The 23387-nt window shown below is 43.4% G+C and overlaps 1 protein-coding gene and 2 pseudogenes across 3 annotated transcripts; all 3 read left to right on the top strand.

Moving 5' to 3' along the window:
* The first annotated feature begins 930 nt into the window (after positions 1-930).
* Positions 931-8271, top strand: LOC148349906 (uncharacterized). Its single transcript, XM_088355446.1, has 2 exons — positions 931-1157; positions 4911-8271. The coding sequence occupies exons 1-2, from the start codon at positions 1115-1117 to the stop codon at positions 6794-6796; spliced, it is 1929 nt and encodes a 642-aa protein (XP_088211572.1). The 5' UTR covers positions 931-1114; the 3' UTR covers positions 6797-8271.
* Positions 8272-10442: 2171 nt separating this feature from the next.
* On the top strand, positions 10443-17663 carry LOC148349905 (uncharacterized; annotated as a pseudogene). Its single transcript, XR_015853007.1, has 4 exons — positions 10443-10990; positions 11443-11654; positions 12416-12769; positions 17333-17663. The product of XR_015853007.1 is annotated as an uncharacterized LOC148349905 (transcript).
* Positions 17664-19970: 2307 nt separating this feature from the next.
* Positions 19971-23387, top strand: LOC148349904 (uncharacterized; annotated as a pseudogene). The gene is made up of 2 exons (XR_015853003.1): positions 19971-20205; positions 21710-23387. The product of XR_015853003.1 is annotated as an uncharacterized LOC148349904 (transcript).

The following is a 23387-nucleotide window of genomic DNA, read 5'->3' as shown; positions in this document are numbered from 1 at the left end:
GAGCCCCTGTCCCAAATTCAACAAACAGACCACTTTAAACTTGTCTCTTTCTTGCAATGACTCAAGATCGGTTAAACTCCTTTTGACCCTTTTTTACATACATATTGGTTTCAAAACCAGATGCAAGCATTTATTTTGTAAAAACGTCACAACATTCTGAGAATAGGGAGCCTTATGTGCTTACCTTTGGCGAGAGATGGGAGGGAATGCTTGTACTTTTTGCATAGCTCCACCCATCCCTCCCACTCACCCAATCAAATGACTAAGTTCTCTTCCGGTGTTTTGGCGTATTTACAGTTCTGTGGATTCATCATAAAGTATCTGAACACTGAACACAGATTATATAGTGAACTTTTAAATAAAGGATTATTTAGCGTTGTACAGCCAAAACGAGTTTTTTTTTCCCCCTTTTTTTGTGTGACACCTTGACTGTAAATTGTAGTGAAAAACATGCCCTATATATACTGCGAAGTATTTCTTTTGCATTTAGCTTTGGTTAGGCTTTACGTCTACCTGAATAGGATAGACCTTTCAAATTTTGAACAAGATGGAGAAATTTTGCATGCAATCAAATTGGTCTCTGAGCCACAGATACTCATAGAAAGAGCCATATATGGCTCGCGAGCCATAGGTTCCCGACCCCTGCTCTAAACTGTTTCTGCAACCGCGTGACCTTTTTGGAAAATAATGCGGAAACCGAGGAATTACCGTGGGACAAACGTTTCACAATAATTCACCATATAAAAAGCAACCGTAATTATGATGCTTTGACAATGTCTATGAAGCAATAAAACAAAACAAAATCCAGTTAATATGCTAATTCCTTTTATTTCAGCTACTGCGTGTATATTTGAAAAGTTAAGATGTGATAGCAATGCTTTTAGATCAAAAACCGGAAAATGGTGCCTTTTCCGGTTGTAGATAGGGAAACGGAACTTGTGCTTTTTTGTATTATAGGGGCCAGACTGTTTTGTTTTGGCAACGAAGTGTTTCGACCCAGTTGCGAGGGAAAGCTCAATTAAAGTGAATCAATCGAGTGCTTGAATCCTGCGAAAGAGGTAAAGGAAAAATAAGGTTCCAAGTCCCAAAGAGGAGCTCCAGTCATCACTACAAAATGGCGGTCTGCAGGCAGCTTCGAATTGTGTTGAACAGAGCAGGTTGGTCATTTATTTCCTACTTTGTTACCTTTCATATAATATCCTCGAAATCATATTTTCTTGCACGTAAAACGCAATCGGGAGGGTACAGGATAAAACTCACAGATATATATCGAAGAGGAGATAAGCAAGCGCGGTAGAAGGCCGCTAACACCGCCCTCCAATGTTCCTTCTGAGCTGCAGGGTGGGTGGGTGGAGCAATTTTGTTATAAAAAAATATTTGATTGTATTTGTTAAGATTTGTCAATTTTATAGCGCTCTTAGTCGTGGTATTCCGGTGTTGTGCCCAGATCCGACTCCCGTACAAAATCCCCCCCACTCGCGTGAACGCGCATTCTTCTGCGCTTCCAACAAAAGCGATCGTATTCTATATAAAACGCTTATTTAAACAATAAAGCGAGCTCATTATAACAATTGGGCGATTGTTGTCTATATAATGCGTTTATTTAAACAATAAAGCGCGATCGCATTCGTCAAAATGCGTTTGTTAACGCTGATGAAAAAGTCACCAACGCTATGATTTCCGCGATTACAGCTAATTGTACGCAAATAGCCTTTATTTGATGTACTATAATAGCTTTATGTAATGTCTTTTTTATTGTGAATGAAACCCTGGTTGCATTGGATCCCGCGGTGTAAACAAATTGTTGTTGTTTTTTTCATTTAAAATCGGACTTCCCTGCCTATACTGTTTGCAAAGTAAGACACGCTTTAAACCTATTATGTTTTTTGGTTTTGGGATCCAACTAGAGAGGAATACCTACACTTTGTGATGTGTTACTGAATAGGTGTTCGACCAATCTAGTTCGTTTTTATGACTACTATTAATAATAATAATAGTAGTATTATGAGAAACGTCTGAAAGTTTTCAAATTCACTGTGCTGACCTATTGATGCCACAGAAGTTTGCTCTAGAAATTACAAGTCTGTATCTCCAACATAGTCTATTTTAGCAGGGGAGTCTGATTTTGGCAGGTAAAATGCCTGCCACCTCCCCTCTGCTAACTCCTGAATAAAAACTCCAAATGACCCCAAATTCACTGTGCTGACTTATTTATGCCACAGAAGGTTACTCTAGAAGTTACAAGTCTGTATCTCCAACAGAATCTATTTTAGCAGGGGAGTCTGATTTTGGCAGGTAAAATGCCTGCCCAAATCCCCCCTCCTGCTAACTGTTTGGGGATTTGGGCCCGCCGCTGGTGGCTGAAAACCGGGCTAGTGTTTGGGGGACTCGTGCCAGCCAATAGATGCTGAAAACCGGGCTGGTGTTTGGGGATTTGGGCCCGCTACTGTGGGCCGAGAACCGGGCTTGTGTTTGAGGACTTGTACCCGCCACTAGTGGCTGAAAACTGAGCTAGTGTTGGGGGACTTGTGGGTATAAAACCGGGCTTGTGTTTGGGGACTTGTGCCCGCCACTAGTGGATTAAAACCGGGCTAGTGTTTGGGGACTTGTGGGCCTAAAACAGGGCTACTGTTTGGGGAATTGTACCCGCCACTAGTGGCTGAAAACTGGGCTAGTGTTGGGGGACTTGTGGGCATAACACCGGGCTAGTGTTTGGAGAATTGTACCCGCCACTAGTGGCTTAAAACCGGGCTTGTGTTTGGGGAACTGTGGGCCGAGAACCGGGCTTGTGTTTGAGGATTTGTACCCGCCACTAGTGGCTGAAAACCGGTCTGGTGTTTGGGGATTTGGGCCCGCCACTGTGGGCCGAGAACTGGGCTTGTCTTTTAGGACTTGTACCCGCCACTAGTGGCTGAAAACTGGGCTAGTGTTGGGGGACTTGTGGGTATAAAACCGGGCTTGTGTTTGGGGACTTGTGCCCGCCACTAGTGGATTAAAACCGGGCTAGTGTTTGGGGACTTGTGGGCCTAAAACAGGGCTACTGTTTGGGGAATTGTACCCGCCACTAGTGGCTGAAAACTGGGCTAGTGTTGGGGGAGTTGTGGGCATAACACCGGGCTAGTGTTTAGAGAATTGTACCCGCCACTAGTGGCTTAAAACCGGGCTTGTGTTTGGGGAACTGTGGGCCGAGAACCGGGCTTGTGTTTGGGGACTTGTACCCGCCGCTGGTGGCTGAAAACCGGGCTAGTGTTTGGGGGACTTGTGCCCGCCACTAGTGGCTTTAAACCGGGCTTGTGTTTGGGGACTGGCTGCCGCCTCCTGTCGGCCGGTCCCTGGCTTGTGTTTGGGGAATGGCTGTCGCCCTCAAATAACCCAAAATTCACTGTGCTGACTTATTTATGCCACAGAAGGTTACTCTACAAGTCACAAGTCTGTATCCCTCACCCTTAACTTTGTTGGAGAAAAGAAAAGTCGGAAATCATAATCAATATATATATATATATATATATATATATATATATATATATATATATATATATATATAATGAGCAATATAGAAAGTACAAAAAAAACAACATTTAATAATGGGTAAATCTGTAGTTTTATTGCTGTCTGCTGCGGCCACACCATTTTCAGTTGTTACTGTAAATAGACAATTTATTGGCTATAAAGTTGTTATATTGTACTTGTAATCTTTGAATCGTTCCTTGTAATTTTTTTAGAAAACTGCAAAAAGAATTGTGTTAGCAGGTCAGATTTGACCCGTTATTCAAATCAGCCTGAAAGTACTTCGAAATTAGTTACCTTTCAACATTTGATAATAAAGTTGGACTTTTGCATTAAAATGTTCCTTGGTTATGAACTATTTTCATTATTAACAATTAGTTAGTAACTATTTTATACGGCGCAACAAGGGTTGTTGACAAGTTAAAATGTTATATTTTGGGATTTTCAATCGGCAGAGAGTGGGAACAATAAAAACGTCCGAGGCTAATAACCAATCGTCTGACCGATTCAATTGCCCCCGTATTCGGAGCCTTCTCTCTGAAAATGCTGGTCTACGAGTGATCCCAAGAGCCAAGAAGAGATCCGCAGGTTTGAGAGGGTTCTCCATACTGCCGATCTGCAACCCGGTCATCCTTTTTATTTTGTTTTTTTACATTACATTTTACTTTAAATATATTATATTTAATTCTTAATTTTATCGTTTGTTATTGCAACATCCATTTAGGCCTGGTCATCCTTGAAGGGGGATGACCTCATGTGTGGTCCCTTCTCAAGGTTTCGTCATTTTCCTCATACTGAGTTTTTTGAGTTTTTCCCTCGCCCTTGTTGTGCTAATTTTATATTGTCTGTTTGGAGAGTCCTTTTTTACCTACGTCTAACTGTGGCGCCATTTTCGTGTCGGTGTTTTTTTTTTTTTTTTGATCGATAAGGAACTGAAAGTGAGCATCTCAGTCGCATCTCGACCTCTGTGCTGGTTCCCTCCACACTAACATCAAAAACTAAAGACACAACGCATACTTTCCAATTGTGCAGGCGGCCAGTACAGCGAAGAAGGGTTACCTAAGTGTGACTTAACACTAAATCAATAAACTATTATAAACACCATGTTGAAATAATAGAGAACAAATGCATACGTCCTCACCTTAACAGACCCAAAGAAACACACAAAAATGGCGTCACAGGGAGACGTAAGCAAAATAAGGGATGTCCACAAGGACCAACACCTGCTTCACTTGAAAATGAACCCCAAAACAGTGAAAGGACATTCCCAGGAGCGCTTTCGCTTACCTACCGCCCCACAAACATTTAAATAAATCTATTCATATATTTTGTCATGTCTTTATTATGGTATTTTGTGGTGTATTTGGGACGATACAATACCATGTGTGCCCTGTGTCCCACAGATGTCAGTGAAGAGTTCCTGCAGGAGCCAGACTTTCCCGGCATTAAAAAGGAGGAGGAGGAGGATGTCAAGCCTGTTTGTGTTAAAAAAGAGGAATCTTCAAAGGAGTTGCCTGTGACTGAGACCTCATTAACCACTGAGAATCAGGTTGAACATGAAGAAAGCAACTGGGAGGAACTTTCATGCAGCAGCTCCCGTCAACACGAGGAAACTGATGATGACGAGACATACGACTCTGCGCACACTGATGGCGACGAACAGTCAGAAGGCGATATCAAGTGTTCTCAGTGTGGGAAAACCTTTCGTTTCAAGTGTCACTTAAAATTGCATATGGTAATTCACACTGGTGAGAAGCCTTTTTCTTGCCCTGTTTGCGGTCAAAGATTCAGCTCGAAGCGGGCTTTACAAAACCACACAAGAACTCACACTGGTGAGAAACCTTTTTCTTGCTCAGTGTGCGGTCAAAAATTCGGCTCGAGCCACACTTTTAGATACCACACAATAACCCACACTGGTGAGAAGCCTTTTTCCTGCTCCATTTGCAGTCGAAGATTCAGCATCAAATCAAACTTAAACCAACACACAAGAACCCACACTGGTGAGAAGCCTTTTTCTTGCCCTGTTTGCGGTAAAAGATTCAGCTCGAAGCGAGCTTTACAATACCACACAAGAACCCACACTGGTGAGAAGCCTTTTTCTTGCCCTGTTTGCGGTCAAAGATTCAGCTCGAAGCAGGCTTTACAAAACCACACAAAAAGACACACTGGCGAGAAGCCATATTCCTGTTCAGTTTGCAGTCAAACATTCAGCAAAATGCGTGTCTTAGAAGACCACACAAGAACCCACACTGGTGGGAAGCCATTTTCCTGTTCAGTTTGCAGTCGAAGATTCAGCTCGAAGCAGGGCTTAAATTACCACACAAAAACCCACACTGGTGAGAAGCCGTTTTCCTGCTCAGTTTGCGGTCAAAGATTCAGCCTCAAATCAATCTTAAACCGACACACAAGAACCCACACTGGCGAGAAGCCTTTTTCCTGCTCAATTTGCGGTGAAAGATTCAGGTGGAAGCATGCCTTGAAATTCCACACAAGAACCCACACTGGTGAGAAGCCTTTTTCTTGCCCTGTTTGCAGTCAAAGATTCAGCTCGAAGCGGGCTTTACAACACCACACAAGAACCCACACTGGTGAGAAGCCCTTTTCTTGCCCTGTTTGCGGTCAAAGATTCAGCTCAAAGCAGGCTTTACAAAACCACACAAAAAGACACATTGGCGAGAAGCCATTTTCCTGTTCAGTTTGCAGTCAAACATTCAGCCAAATGCGTGTCTTAGAAGACCACACAAGAACCCACACTGGTGAGAAGCCATTTTCCTGTTCAGTTTGCAGTCGAAGATTCAGCTCGAAGCAGGCCATAAATTACCACACAAAAACCCACGCTGGTGAGAAGCCTTTTTCTTGCTCGATCTGTGGTGAAAAATTCAGGTGGAATACACAGTTAAAATCACACTCAAAAAGCCACACTGGCGAGAAGCCATTTTCCTGTTCAGTTTGCAGTCGAAGATTCAGCTCGAATCAGGCCTTCAAATACCACACAGGGACCCACACTGGTGAGAAGCCATTTTCCTGCTCAGTGTGCGGTCAAAGATTCAGCTCGAAGCAATCTTTTCAATACCACAAAAGAACCCACACTGGTGAGAAGCCTTTTTCTTGCCCTGTTTGCCGTCAAAGATTCAGATCGAAGCTGGGTTTACAATACCACACAAGAACCCACACTGGTGAGAAGCCTTTTTCCTGCTCAATTTGTGGTGAACGTTTCAGACAGAAGACACACTTGAAAAAACATACAACAATCCACACTAATGAGAAGCTTTTTTCTTCCGGGCCATGATTCCCGAGTCAGGCCAGAGCTCAGTGCTGGTGAAAAACGGTCACTGTGCTTGAGATTATTTTATTTTTTTCATTTACATTTAAGAAATCTTCCTCTGAATGTGCAGATGTGTGTTCTCCTTTAACTAGCTCCACAAGAGGATGTCAACTTCTGTCTTTATTTTTCAACCGCAATTCTATCGATGTCTTTTTTTTTCGTATTGCATCCAAATTGTTGCATGATAGCGCCATCGTATGGTCAATCATTCATATACAGTAATCCCTTGTTGTATCGTGGTTTACTTATTACGTTTTTTCTCCTTGGCAGATTTTTATCCTTTGTCTTCTTCATTCTTTTTTCTGCTTGCCCGAAGGATGATGACATTACAGTTTGAGTTGTACGCTTACCTAAAACCTGTTTATGTGTAAATCCTTTCCAACTTCCAATTTTTCTAAAAGCCATCATGTTTTCAAAGCACCAAGACGCAGAGGAAGCTAGTTCAACAAACTTGCCTGCAGCAGCATGTGTCTGTTTAGTGTTCCAGAGTGGCTTTTTGAAAAAATGTTTGATAATGGAAAAATTAAAGAGTGCTTGAATTTGGTCATTAACACCAAATGCTCTTTTCTATGTCAAACACGAAGGTGACAAAGTATTATCTGAAGTGAAGTGGTTGGTCCCCCTAATCAATACAGATATGTGTAATGGGTGTATTAATAACTTATGTTTGGTTAAAAATTCTGCTAAAATATGTTTGTATAGTTTATGTATAAGCGTCCTGCAATGACGAGTCCAACAGTGCCACCTTCTGGTATGGGGTGAGGTTTGGTTTGGCTTTTGATTTTATGAGCAGAATGCGGATATTGTGCGCAGCCTACAGCGCGCTGCTAAAGGTAAGCCACGATCTTTGGGTGCTCCGCAAAAAGTTCATCGTAAACATTAAGACCACAGTTGACAGATCTCTCAACATGCACAGTGGTGAAGTTGATGGCATCAGGGTGTTTGGATTTGATTTTGTTTTGTTTGTGTCACCATTTAAGTTAGTTTTGTTGTACGTTGTACTAAAATGCTAATTCCCCTTATAGTGTTGAAAGCCAGCAGAGGTGCTAACCACATGTTGTGGATATATTGTGTGACTTATTGCAGATAAATTGTTCCCCTTTTTACACTAGTTATTGTAATCATTCCTATTTTCTCATATATATATATATAAACGATTATGTTGGTTAAATTTCAGATTAAAGAAAAAATATGTTGAATTCATTGTAAATGTTAAATCCACTGTACGATCTCTTGTTAAAAGTGTCTTGTTAAAATGTATTGTGATGGTTGATATTCTAAAATGTGTTTTATGTAAACTGAAAAGAAAACTATTTGATGTTTTAGGGCAGTCTACAGCGCGCTGCTAACGTGTTGAAAGCCAGCAGAGGTGCTAACCACATGTTGTGGATATGTTGTGTGACACTTTGCAGCAACTGTAATAAAAGCCTCATCATCCAGTCTAGCGTGAATGTGGATCTTTGGTGGGACGGGTACACGGCGGTAACATACGCAATAAAATGGAAATATGATTTAAACATTTTAATTCGACAGTAAGTTGTTTTTAATAGAATAGAATAGAATATACCTTTATTGTCATTGTTACAAAATGGGTTAATATATTGTGACAACGAAATTGGGCATGCTACTCCAGGTTCACACAGTCACAGTGAGGTAAAAAAGCCAATAAGATAAAGGAACTGAGAAGATAAGGTTATAAAACTAGGAGGATAAGGTTATAGTTATAATTTACACAATATTTACACAAGAAACGTCGGCATGTAGGATGTTACATACAGTTTGGTATCGTAATACAGTTTGGTATCGTAAGGGTTTGTGCAATTATGCATTTGGTGCAAAAATAGTCAACATTGTGCAAGGTGAGCAGTCAACATAGTGCTGTCAACATGTGCAAGAAACATAGACATGAGTACTATTTTACGTTCGTATGAGGTAGTGTTTTTTTTCAAGAGTTTTTCATTTTTTTGTGCAGTGTCTGTTTAGGATGGTAATGGCTCTGGGGAAGAAACTGTCTCTGAGTCTGTTTCTTTTTGTTTTGTGTGACCTGTGGCGCTTGCCGTAAGGCAGCAGGTCGAAGAGGTGGGGGCGGCAGTAGCTCAGGAGGTAGAGCGCTCGTCTTGGGATCAAGGGATCCCAGTTCGAATCCCAGCTCGTCTGTGTTATATGTCGAAGTGTCCTTGGGTAAGACACTGAACCCCTAATACCCCCAATAAGCAGGTTAGCGCCTTACATGGCTGCAAGGCCGCTATTTGGAAATGTGGAGCACATTGTAAAGCGCTTTGGGAAGTCATTGACTTGAAAAGCGCTTTATAAATGCAAAACATTTCATTTCATTCTGCTCTGCTGAGGAAGCGAGAGCAGGCAATGTCCTCCAGACTGGGCAGAGAGCAACTGACGATTTTCTGGGCTATTTTGATTACCCTCTGGAGCGTTTTCCTGTCTGCTGCTGTGCACCCAGCATACCACACCATAATGCAGTACGTCTGAAATGCTCTCCACTGTGGCTTTGTAAAAGGACACCTGCAACTGCTGTTTTAGATTATATTTCCTGAGCACTCTCAGGAAATGGAGTCCCTGCTGGGCCTTCCCTACCGAAACAAAAGAGACTGGCTCCGGTATATTTAACAAATACTCAACCCTGTAAACTGGGTTTGTTCTTTGGTTTCAACGTATAATAGACTATTTAATATACAGGGTTGGGTAGGGTAACTTTAACTTGATTACTTTCAATTACTTTTGGATTACTCCAATACCAAATATGCTAATAAAAGACAAAATAAACTAAATATGAATAAAATGACTCACAACACGTGGTAAGCTTTCTCTCGTGTCTTTGATCTCCGGCAAAACGAACATAAAATGCGACAGAAACAAAATGAAAAGAAATCCTAACAGCTTGCTAACATCATTTTTGCCGTTCCATGTATTCCGTTACTGTCAGAAGGACCAGAGCAGAACAGGAAACCCCAGAGTGTTCGTTACAGTTCTTTATTTAGGGGAGCGTACAGGGCTAGCGGGAGACGCGAGTGCTGTCGACGTCAGCAGCGGAGCCAGGAAGGTAGCTTCGGAACGCAGAGCCAAATGGAGTGCGGAAGTCTAGCAGGTCAAGTTTACCGGGACTGGAGAGAAGATCGTAGCGTGGGACGGAAACAGGTCGGATCGAAGGCAGGCAGAATCAGGTAAACAGATCAAGACGGCACAGGTAATCAGGAGAGTCATACAGGGTACAAATGTAATCCTCAGACGAAGAGGTCTGGGCGTAGCGTGCTTAAGAAGGGAAAATTAGCCAATCAGAGGGCGTCCACGTGACTGCTCCAGGTGACTCGAGTTAGCAATCACAACATTTACTCCCCAAGCCTGCATTTGGTATTGGAGTCATCCAAAAGTAATTGAAAGTAATCAAGTTAAAGTAACACTACCCAACCCTGAATATCTAACGTAAACCATGGTGGCAGCGGTATTATCGAACTTATTAATGCTAACGGATATCGAATGAAGAAAGTGAGAGAAAAGAAAAACGGAGGACAACGTAAACAAACGTGAAAAGACGATGGATGCATTTAGTCTGAAACCTCCCGCCAGATTGGATAGGCCTTCCAAATGACTGGCGAAAACATGGAAGACGTGGAAAGATGGGTTTTTCTTTGTATGTGGACATAACTTTGGCGGAGTCAGACGGCAAAACAAAGGTAAAAGTGTTCAAATACTTGATTGGAGAAACCGGCAGGGAACTGGGAAAAACGCTGTGGACTACGTTCAGCCCAGTAGAGCAAAGGGAGGAAACTTTGGTCAAGCTAATAGCGCTGTTCGACAAACACTGTAATCCTAAACCAAATGAAACGGTTGAGATACAGGTTTTTCTCCAGAAACCAGAACCCTAATGAAACGATTGACAAGTACGTTACTGACTTAAGAGTTCTTGCGGATATTTGCAACTTTGGGGCTGCAAAAGTCTCTGATTAGGGATAAAAAAGTGTGCGGAATCCAGGACTCGCACGTGAGAGAGCGCTTGCTGCCCGAGGCAGATCTGATGTTGGGAAGAAGCATCGAACTATGCAGAGCAGCGGATCTATGGAAGGGAAATGTGAAGACAATCGAGAGACGAGTAGGCGAAGAAGTGCATGCAGTTAAGAAAATTATTGGAGCGCAGGGGCGAAGGTAATCAAGAACTGCAGGTACTGTGGGAAACAAAATGGAAAGATGATTTTAAAATTATAATTTGACTAAGTTAATTTTTAACAATATATTGTCATGTTTAAGGTATTTCGACGTATAATAGACGATTGACTTGACTACTGTAAACTGTTTCTGCGACCGTGTGACCTTTTTAGAAAATAACACTGCAGAAAACGAGTAATTACCGTGAGACAAACGTTTCACAATAATTTATCATATAAAACGAAACGGCAATTACGATGCTTTGAACATGACTAAGAAGCAATAATATAAAATGAATACAGCTAATATGCTTATTTTCTTTTGTTTTAGCTACTATGTGTATATTTGAATAGTTTAGATCTGATAGCACTGCTTTTAGATCAATAACCGGAAGTTGGTGCTTTTTCCGGTGGTAAATAGGAAAACGGAACTTGTGCTTTTTTCTATTACAGGGGCCAGACTCTTTTGTTTCGGCAACGAAGTGTTTCGATCCAGTGGCGACGGAAATCGCAATTTGCCTTAAATGAATCAAGCGAGTGCTTGAAACCTGCGAAAGAGGGAAAGGAATATTCAAAAATAAGCTTCCAAGTCCCAAAGAGGAGCTCCAGTCACCACTACAAAATGGCGGCCTGTGAGCAGATTGGAGTTGTGTTGGACGAAGCAGGTTGGTCATTTATTCCCTACTTTGTTACCTTTAATGTAATATCCTCAAAATCATATTTTCTTGTTTGTAAAACGCAATCGGGCAGGTAGAGGGTAAAACTCGCAGATATATATAATTGACAAGATAAGCAAGCGCGTTAGAAGGCCGCTAACTGTCGTCCCCACATAGCGGCCACTTATGTTCCCTCTAATCTGCTGGGTGGGTGGAGGAGTTTGTGTTTTTTTAAAAAAGATTTGATTGTATCTTTGAAATATAGAGAAGTTTGGTTGGCTTGAATTCAAGTAAGAAAAGTCACGTGGCTTCCTTTGAGAATCTTTGTGATTAAGGGCGATACAGATGAAAATGACTTGTTGCCAGAAGGGGGCTCTTTGGGCCCCTAAACGGCTTTTCACGTTGTCTTGATAGCTTTCATCCACAAATTACCAACGATCATGTAACCTTAAGCACAAATTGACTTAAAAGCCACACTAGAGAACAAAAGAAGAAAAGAAGCACGAAAAATGAAGCACAAAGCTATGAAAAAAAAAATAAAATGGCGTCACAGGCAGACGTAAGCAAATCAAGGGATGTCCAGAAGGACCAAAACCTTAACACCTGCTTCTCTTGAAAATGAACCCCAAAACAGTGAAAGCACATTCCCAGGAGCGCTTTCGCTAACCGCCCCAAAAACATTTAAAAAAATCTATTCATATATTTTGTCATTTCTTTATTATTGTATTTTGTGGTGACGATACAATCCATGTGTGCCCTGTGTCCCACAGATGTCAGTGAAGAATTCCTTCTTCCTGTGCTGCAGGAGCCAGACTTTCCCAGCATTAAAAAGGAGGAGGAGGATGTCAAGCCTCTTTGTTTTCAAAAAGAGAAACTTTCGACGCAGTTGCTTGTGACTGAGACCTCATTAACCACTGAGAATCAGGTTGAAGGTGAAGAAAGCAACTGGGAGGAACCTCCATGCAGCAGCTCCCGTCAACACGAGGAAACTAATGATGACGACACGTCCGACTCTGCGCACACTGATGGCGACGAACAGTCAGAAGGCGATATCAAGTGTTCTCAGTGTGGGAAAACCTTTCGATTCAAGTTTCGTTTAAAATTGCACATGGTAATTCACACTGGTGAGAAGCCATTTTCTTGCTCAGTTTGTGGTCAAAGATTTAACCTGAAATGTAACTTAAACAAACACACAAAAACCCACACTGGTGAGAAGCCATTTTCTTGCTCAGTGTGCAGTCGAAAATTAAGCTCGAAGCAGGCTTTACGATACCACAAAAGAACCCACACTGGTGAGAAGCCTTTTTCCTGCTCGATTTGCGGTCAAAGATTCAGCCTCAAATCAAGCTTAAACCTACACACAAGAACCCACACTGGTGAGAAGCCATTTTCCTGCTCAGTGTGCAGTCGAAGATTTAGCTCAAAGCAGACCTTGAAACGCCACACAAGAACCCACACTGGTGAGAAACCTTTTTCGTGCTCAGTGTGCGGTCAAAAATTCAGCTCGAAGCAGGCTTTACAATACCACAAAAGAACCCACACTGGTGAGAAGCCTTTTTCCTGCTCAATTTGCGCTCAAAGATTCAGCTTCAAATCAAGCTTAAACCAACACACAAGAACCCACACTGGTGAGAAGCCATTTTCCTGCTCAGATTGTGGTCAAAGATTTTACCTGAAAGGTAACTTAAACAGACACACAAAAACCCACACTGGTGAGAAGCCATTTTCGTGCTCTGTTTGCGGTAAAGGATTTACTATTAGTGGACGTTTGAAAGAACACGCAAGAACCCACACTGGTGAGAAGCCATTTTCCTGCTCAGTGTGCAGTCGAAGATTTAGCTCAAAGCGGACCTTAAAATGCCACACAAGAACCCACACTGGTGAGAAACCTTTTTCTTGCTCAGTGTGCGGTCAAAATTTCAGCTCGAAGCAGGCTTTACAATACCACAAAAGAACCCACACTGGTGAGAAGCCTTTTTCCTGCTCAATTTGCGGTCAAAGATTCAGCCTCAAATCAAACTTAATTCTACACACAAGAACCCACACTGGTGAGAAGCCTTTTTCCTGTTCATTTTGCAGTCAAAGATTCAGCTCGAAGCAGGGTTTTCAATACCACACAAGAACCCACACTGGCGAGAAGCCTTTTTCCTGCTCAATTTGCGGTCAAAGATTCAGCCTCAAATCAAACTTAATTCTACACACAAGAACCCACACTGGTGAGAAGCCTTTTTCCTGTTCATTTTGCAGTCAAAGATTCAGCTCGAAGCAGGCCTTCAAATACCACACAGGGACCCACACTGGTGAGAAGCCATTTTCCTGCTCAGTGTGCGGTCAAAGATTCAGCTCGAAGCAATCTTTACAATACCACACAAAAACCCACACTGGTGAGAAGCCTTTTTCCTGCTCAATTTGTGGTGAATGTTTCAGACAGAAGACACAGTTGAAAAATCATACAACAATCCACACTGGTGAGAAGCCTTTTTCTTGCCTTGTTTGCGGTCAAAGATTCAGATCGAAGCAGGGTTTACAATACCACACAAGAACCCACACTGGTGAGAAGCCTTTTTCCTGCTCGATTTGTGGTGAAAAATTCAGGCGGAAGACACACTTGAAAAAACATACAACAATCCACACTGGTGAGAAGCTTTTTTCTTCCGGGCCATGATTCCTGAGTCAGGCCAGAGCTCAGTGTCACACGGGTGCTGGTGAAAAACGGTCACTGTGCTTGAGATGATTTTATTTTTTTCATTTACATTTAAGAAATCTACCTCTGAATGTGCAGATGTGTGTTGTCCTTTAACTAGCTCCACAGGAGGATGTCAACTTCTGTCTTTTTTTTTAAACCGCAATTCTATCGATGTCTTTTTTGTTCGTATTGCATCCAAATTGTTGCATGATAGCCTCATCGTATGGTCAATCATTCATATACAGTAATCCCTTGTCGTATCGTTGTTTACTTATTGCGGTTTTGCTACTTGGCAGATTTTTATCCTCTATTGTCTTCTGCATTCCTTTTTCTGCTTGCCCGCACGACGATGACATTACAGTTTGAGTTGCACACGTACCTTAAACGTGTTTATGTGTAAAGCTTTTCCAACTTCCAATTTTTCTAAAAGCCATCATGTTTTCAAAGCACCAAGACACAGAGGAAGATTGTTCAACAAACTTGCCTGCAGCAGCATGTGTCTGTTTAGTGCTCCAGAGTGGCTTTTTGAAAAAAATGTTTGATAATGGAAAAATTAAAGAGTGCTTGAATTTGGTCATTAACACCAAATGCCGTTTTCTATGTCCACACGAAGGTGACAAAGTATTATCTGAAGTGAAGTGTTGGTCTCTCTAATCAATACAGATATGTGTAATGGGTGTATTAATAACTTTTGTTTGGTAAAAAATTCTGCTAAAACATGTTTGTATAGTTTATGTATAAGCGTCCTGCAATGAGGAGTCCAACAGTGTCACCTGCTGGTATGGGGTAAGGTTTGGTTTGGCATTTGATTTTATGAGCAGAATGCGGATATTGTGCGCAGCCTACAGCGCGCTGCTAAAGGTAAGCCACGATCTTTGGGTGCTCCGCAAAAAGTTAATCGTAAACATTAACACCACAGTTGACAGATCTCTCAACATGCACAGTGGTGAAGTTGATGTCGTTAGGGTGTTTGGATTTGATTTCGTTTTGTTTCTGTCGCCATTTAATATAGTTTTGTTGTACTAAAATGCTAATTCCCCTTATAGTGTTGAAAGCCAGCAGAGGTGCTAACCACATGTTGTGGATATGTTGTGCGACTCATTGCAGATAAATTGTTCCCCTTTTTACACTAGTTATTGTAATTATTCCTATTTTCTCATATATATAAAAAGGATGATGTTGGTTATATTTCAGATTAAAGAAAAAATATGTTGAGTTCATTGTAAACGTTAAAACCACTGTGTGATCTCTTGTTAACATAACACAATAAAATGGAAATATGATTTAAACATTTTAATCCGAGAGTAAGTTGTTTTTAATAGAATAGAATATACCTTTATTGTCATTGTTACAAAATGGGTAAACGTATTGTGACAACGAAATTGGGCATGCTACTCCAGGTTCACACAGTCACAGTGAGGTAAAAACACCAAGAAGATAAGGTTATAAAACAAGGAGGATAAGGTTATAGTTATAATTTACACAATATTTACACAAGAAATGTCGGCATGTAGGATGTTACAGTTTGGTATCGTCAGGGTTTGTGCAATTATGCATTTGGTGCAAAAATAGTCAACATTGTGCAATGTGAGCAGTAAACATAGACACGAGTACCATTTTACGTTCGTATGAGGTAGTATTTTTTTCAGTTTTTTGTGCGGTGTCTGTTTGGGGTGGTAATGGCTCTGGGGAAGAAACTGTCTCTGAGTCTGTTTCTTTTTGTTTTGTGTGACCTGTAGCGCGTGCCGGAAGGCAGCAGATCGAAGAAGTGGGGGGTACCTTGCAACGTACACACTGAAGTTTCCAGTAATTGTTGTGATTACCTAAGTGGAGCCACCTGGGGTAATCATCTGGCGCGCTGGAATGCGCTTCCTGATTGGATGCTGTTCCCCACTTAAGCTGTCAGCGTCCAGAGATGGACGCTCGAGTGTTCTCCTCGTATCTCTGAGCTAACATGGAACGTCTCAGCATCATTCGCCGATCAGACAGCCCCTGGGCCTCTCCACTACACATGGTCCTGAAACCAGGCGGTGGCTGGCGCCCATGCGGGGACTATTGCCGCCTTAACGAGGCTACCACGCCCGACCGTTACCCAGTCCCGCACATTCAAGACTTCTCTGCACACCTGGCGGGCAAACTTCTCTTTTCCAAGGTGGACTTAGTGCGGGGATACCACCAACTTCCAGTGCATCCCTCAGATATACCGAAGACGGCCGTGATAACTCCATTTGGGTTGTTCGAATTTCTCAGGATGCCGTTCGGACTGAAAAATGCCGCTCAGTCCTTCCAAAGGCTGATGGATTCAGTGCTCAGGGACATGCCTTTTGTGTTCGTCTACCTGGACGACGTCCTTGTTGCCAGCTCCTCAGAAGAGGAACACTTGGAGCACCTCAGAGACCTCTTCACCAAGCTCAGTCAGCATGGCCTGATTATAAATCCCGCGAAATGTGTTTTTGGCGTACCCTCCATCCACTTCCTAGGGCATCTCATCACCAAGGATGGGGCTTCCCCCCCTACCGTCTAAGGTAGAGGCCGTCTCCACCTTTCCTCAGCCGCCAACAGCACAGGGCCTCAGGGAGTTTCTCGGCATGGTGACATTCTACCATAGGTTTATTCGCCGAGCCGCTGATGTCATGCGCCCACTCTACGAGGCCCTCAAGTGTAGGTCACCCAAACAAGCTGTTGAATGGACTGCTGAGAGGACCAAGGCATTCGAGGATCAAGGCATTCGAGGACACAAAAACCATGCTGTGCCAGGCAGCCATGCTGGCTCACCCAGCCCCCGGAGCCCCAGTCGCACTGACTACTGACGCATCAGACCTAGCAGTGGGTGCCGTGTTCGAGCAGTGACAATAGTAGTCATATAGCACAAAAAAGTACGATCACATAACACCGATTTTGGCTAACCTGCATTGGCTCCCAGTTAGCCAAAGATGTGACTTCAAAGTTCTCTTAGTATTGTACAAAATCATACATGGACTTGCTCCCTCTTATCTTTCAGATCTGATCTGCCACTATGTCCCGGTCCGAAGCCTACGATCTGAGAGTGCTGGTCTTCTGATGATCCCGAGAGCAAAGAAGTCTTCTGCTGGTTCGAGAGCGTTCTCCATCCGGGCACCGGTGCTGTGGAATGCTCTTCCCCCTGAGATTCGATCTGCAACCTCAGTGGAAATGTTTAAATCTAAACTTAAAACTCACTTCTACTCCATTGCATACGAATAACCTACTCCTCTTGTCGGTTGAAAATAGTTTGTGTAATATAGTGTAACAATCTGTGAAGCCCTTTGAGACTCTTCGTGATTTAGGGCTATACAAATAAAAATGACTTGACTTGACAATGCTTGGCAGTCACTCGCCTTTTTTAGTCGCCAGCTGGTCCCCAGAGAACGTAAATACAGTGCATTCGACAGAGAACTACTTGCCATCTGGTTGGCGATTCGCCACTTCCGTTTCATCTTGGAGAGCCGTGAGTTCATAGTCTTTGTTGATCATAAGCCTCTTACGTTCTCCATGTCCAAGACGTCCGAACCGTGGTCCGCCCGCCAGCAGCGCCAACTGTCATTCATATCGGAATACACGACTGACATCAGGCACATTGCTGGGAAGTCCAACGTGGTTGCGGATTGCCTGTCCAGAGCAACCATCAGCGCTGTGCAATTGGGGCTTGATTATTCCAGTAAGAGTGTGGACCAGGCTTCTGATAACGGCGTCCAAACGCTCAAGAGCTCAGACGCTGGTTTGCGGCTGGAGGAGGTTGCGGTCGGAGACTCAGGGGCCAAGCTTTGTTGTGACCTCTCCATGGGTTGGCCTAGGCCGCTTGTCCCTGCTGGCTGGCGTTGGGCTGTTTTTGAGGCAATACACGGCCTGTCTCATCCTGGCAGGAAAGCATCCATTAAGCTAGTGGCCCAGAAGTTTGTGTGGAAAGGGATGAGAAAGGATGTTTGGGACTGGGTCAACTCATGCGTGGCATGTCAACGCGCCAAAGTACACCGTCACATCAAGGCCCCATTGGTACCATTCGCCATCCCCGAAAGGAAGTTTGACCACGTTAACATTGACCTGGTGGGCCCACTGCCCCCTTCACACGGTTTCACTTCCCTCCTGACGATGGTGGACAGGACGACCCGTTGGCCTGAAGCAGTTCCGCTGACTTCCACCTCAGCTGTCGATGTGGCCCGGGCGTTCATCGGCACATGGGTCACCCGTTTTGGACCCCCTGCAGATCTCTCATCTGACAGGGGCGCACGGTTCACCTCCGAGGTGTGGAACACGGTTGCCGAGAGCCTGGGAGTCAAACTTCACCGCACCACTGCCTACCACCCCCAGGCTAACGGGTTGTGCGAGCGGTTCCACCGCTCGATGAAAGTGGCCGTGCGCGCCAGCCTGACCGATGGGGACTGGGTCGATAAGCTACCCTGGGTCATGCTGGGACTGAGGACCGCTCCCAAAGAGGACCTTCAGTGCTCTTCAGCTGAGTTGGTTTACGGTCAAGTGCTGCGGGTGCCAGGTGATTTAATCCCAGACCAAACGACACCCTGGGCTGCATCCTGGGAGAAGTCCATCTTGCAGGGCACTGCGGGAGCGTTTGTGCCTATCCCCACATCGCGACACCACAGGCCAGTTTCACGGGTTCCCTCCAACCTGCGCTCGGCTGGTTTTGTTTTCATTCGCCACGATGCCCACCGCGGACCATTGCACCCTCCTTATGATGGACCGTTTAAGGTCCTGCAGCATTGTGAAAAGACCATGGTCGTGGACATTGGTGGTAGGCCAGAGACTGTCTCTGTGGACAGGGTTAAGCCTGCCCACATGGATATATCCAAGCCATTGGAACTGGCCCAAGCCCCACGGCGCGGCCGTCCTCCTGCGGCACGACCCTTCGGCCCCGTGGGTACCCACTCTGACCCTCCGCCCCCGGCACCTGTGGGCTCTCCAACTGAGTCCACAAGCTGTCACCATCCAAACCACCCCGCCCCCCACCCCAACCGCTGTTCCAGCTCTTGTACCCGCAGAGGCCGGGTCAGCGTCCCAAACTGGCACAGTGACTTTGACTATGGGTGACTTCTGGGGGGGGTTTCCATAATTCACCCACGGAACCATTGTTTAGTTAGCGGGTTCCTAGGGGAACTCTTAATTCGGCCGTCTCGAGACACTCTCGTGTTTGTTTTGTTATTGCAAGTTTAAATGTCATTAAAGCAGCTTTCGTTGGCACCTTTGTTTGACACTCCGCCTACAACTCCGCTCGCTACAAGATGATTTTAAAATTATAATTTGACTAAGTTATTTTTTAACAATATATTGTCATGTTTAAGGTATTTCAATGTATAATAGACGATTGACTTGACTACTGTAAACTGTTTCTGCGACCACGTGACCTTTTTAGAAAAGAACACTGCAGAAAACGAGAAATTACCGTGAGACAAACGTTTCACAATAATTCATCATATAAAAAGAAACGGCAGTTACGATGCTTTGAACATGACTAAGAAGCAATAATTTAAAAAAATACAATTAATATGCTAATTTTCTTTTGTTTTAGCTACTACGTGTATATTTGAAAAGTTTAGATGTGATAGCAAGGCTTTTAGATCAATAACCGGAAGTTGGTGCATTTTCCGGTGGTAAATAGGAAAACGGAACTTGTGCTTTTTTTGTATTATAGGGGCCAGACTCTTTTGTTTCGGCAACGAAGTGTTTCGATCCAGTGGCGACGTAAAGCGCAATTTGCCTTAAATGAATCAAGCGAGTGCTTGAAACCTGCGAAAGAGGGAAAGGAATATTCAAAAATAAGCTTCCAATTCCCAAAGAGGAGGTCCAGTCACCACTACAAAATGGCGGTTTGCAAGCAGCTTCGAATTGTGTTGAGCAGAGCAGGTTGGTCATTTATTTCCTACTTTGTTACCTTTCATATAATATCCTCGAAATCGTGTTTTTTTTTGCACGTAAAACGCAATCAGGAGGGTACAGGGTAAAACTCACTGATATAAATCAAAGACGAGATAGCGCGTTAGAAGGCCGCTTACTGTCGTCCCCACATAGCGGCCACTTACGTTCCCTCTAATCTGCCTGGTGGGTGGAGGAGTTTGTGTTTTTTAAAAAAGATTTGATTGTATTTTTTTATTACTAGGACTTTGAAATGTAGAGAAGTCTGATTGGCTTAAATTCAAGTAAGAAAGGTCACGTGGCCTTTGAGAATCTTTGTGATTAAGGGCGATACAAATGAAAATGACTTGTTGCCAGAGGGGGGCTCTTTCGGCCCCTAAACGGCTTTTCGCGTTGTCTTGATAGCTTTCATCCACAAATTTGGTTTGAACAAATTTATTGACACTAATAACAGAAAACAATCATGACAATCTCAACAGCAATCAAGCACATTCACAATATTATATTCCAATATGACGTTTTTAACAGCAAACACAAAGTGAGGTTTGAACAACCCTTCTCGAAAATCTTATTAGCAATCAAGCATATTCACAATTTCATTATATAACATCTTTGTTAGTGTCAATAGTTCCGTCCAGGCCAAAGTCGATTGTCCTCGGTCTGAACAAATCCACCGACACCAACAGCAGCAAAACAAACACGACAATCTCAACAGCCATCAAGCATATTCACAATTTTGTTATATCTGTCAATATGACATGACGATATGACATTTTAACACTTTTTCTGACATTTTCAACATCAATTAAACAATTTCAGAGTTATTATCTTTTAATAGTAGTTAACCAAAGTGTAAAGGGCAAAACTATTGTGCAAGGGCATAGCTCTGTCATCCCACCCTCCCAAGCAGCATCCTCCAGTCCTCTTTGCGGGTCCTCTCCCTTCTTACTTCTACTTTCCACAACCCAGGCCGTTGCTGCCGGGACCCCCACAGTGTAGCCCCGGTTCCCCACTCCGGGTGGGTGCAGACGATCCTTCTTTATGGTTGCGTCGTAGGCCCGCCGCTCACAGATTGTATGGTATCTACAGCCATTTGGAGCACAGCCACTGGGGGGATCTGCCTGCACCTCCATACCAGCAGGTTAATTACCAACGATCATGTAACCTTAAGCACAAATAGACTTAAAAGCCACACTAGAGAACAAAAGAAGAAAAAAAGCACGAAAAATGAAGCACAAAGCTATGAAAAAAAATAAAATGGTGTCACGGGCAGACGTAAGCAAATCAAGGGATGTCCACAAGGACCAAAACCTAAACACCTGCTTCACTTGAAAATGAACCCCAAAACAGTGAAAGCACATTCCCAGGAGCGCTTTCGCTAACCGCCCCAAAAACATTTTTAAAAATCTATTCATATATTTTGTCATCTCTTTATTATTGTATTTTTTGGTGTATTTGGGACGATCCAATACCATGTGTGCCCTGTGTCCCACAGATGTCAGTGAAGAATTCCTTCTTCCTGTGCTGCAGGAGCCAGACTTTCCCGGCATTAAAAAGGAGAAGGATGATGAGGAGTTTGTTTGTGTTAAAAAAGAGGAATCTTCAAAGGAGTTGCCTGTGACTGAGACCTCATTAACCACTGAAGATCAGGTTGAAGGTGAAGAAAGCAACTGGGAGGAACCTCCATGCAGCAGCTCCCGTCAACACGAGGAAACTAATGATGACGACACGTCAGACTCTGCGCACACTGATGGCGACGAACAGTCAGAAGGCGATATCAAGTGTTCTCAGTGTGGGAAAACCTTTCGACTCAAGCGTCATTTGAAGTTGCATATGGTAATTCACACTGGTGAGAAGCCATTTTCCTGCTCAGTTTGTGGTCAAAGATTTAACCTGAAAGGTAACTTAAACCAACACACAAGAACCCACACTGGTGAGAAGCCATTTTCTTGCTCAGTGTGCAGTCGAAAATTAAGCTCGAAGCAGTCTTTACAAAACCACACAAGAACCCACACTGGTGAGAAGCCTTTTTCCTGCTCAATTTGCGATCAAAGATTCAGCTTCAAATTAAGCTTAAACCAACACACAAGAACCCACACTGGTGAGAAGCCATTTTCTTGCTCAGTGTGCAGTCGAAAATTAAGCTCGAAGCAGTCTTTACAAAACCACACAAGAACCCACACTGGTGAGAAGCCTTTTTCCTGCTCAATTTGCGATCAAAGATTCAGCCTCAAATTAAGCTTAAACCAACACACAAGAACCCACACTGGTGAGAAGCCATTTTCCTGCTCAGATTGTGGTCAAAGATTTAACCTGAAACGTAGCTTAGACGAACACACAAGAACCCACACTGGTGAGAAGCCATTTTCCTGCTCAGTTTGCGGTCAAAGATTCAGCCTGAAAGCAAACTTAAACCAACATACAAGAACCCACACTGATGAGAAGCCATTTTCCTGCTCAGTTTGCGGTGAAAGATTTACTATTAGTGGACGTTTGAAAGAACACGCAAGAACCCACACTGGTGAGAAGCCATTTTCCTGCTCAGTGTGCAGTCGAAGATTTAGCTTAAAGCGGACCTTAAAATGCCACACAAGAACCCACACTGGTGAGAAACCTTTTTCTTGCTCAGTGTGCGGTCAAAAAATAAGCTCGAAGCAGAATTTACAATACCACAAAAGAACCCACACTGGTGAGAAACCTTTTTCTTGCTCAGTGTGCGGTCAAAAATTCAGCTCGAAGCAGGCTTTACAATACCACAAAAGAACCCACACTGGTGAGAAGCCTTTTTCCTGCTCGATTTGTGGTCAAAGATTTAACATGAAAGCATACTTAAAACAACACACAAGAACCCACACTGGCGAGAAGCCTTTTTCCTGCTCAATTTGCGGTCAGAGATTCAGCTTCAAATCAAACTTAAACAAACACACAAGAACCCACACTGGCGAGAAGCCTTTTTCCTGCTCAGTTTGCAGTCAGACATTCAGCCGGAAGCATCTCTTAGAAGACCACACAAGAACCCACACTGGTGAGAAACCTTTTTCTTGCTCAGTGTGCGGTCAAAAATTCAGCTCGAAGCAGGCTTTACAATACCACAAAAGAACCCACACTGGTGAGAAGCCTTTTTCCTGCTCGATTTGTGGTCAAAGATTTAACATGAAAGCATACTTAAAACA

The sequence above is a fragment of the Urocampus carinirostris genome, chromosome 16 (assembly GCF_059441175.1).
Source record: "Urocampus carinirostris isolate Australia breed hairy pipefish chromosome 16, RoL_Ucar_1.0, whole genome shotgun sequence".
Taxonomy (NCBI): Eukaryota; Metazoa; Chordata; class Actinopteri; order Syngnathiformes; family Syngnathidae; genus Urocampus; species Urocampus carinirostris.
Note: the sequence above shows the minus strand (reverse complement) of the source record. Positions and strands in the feature narration are given on the sequence as shown.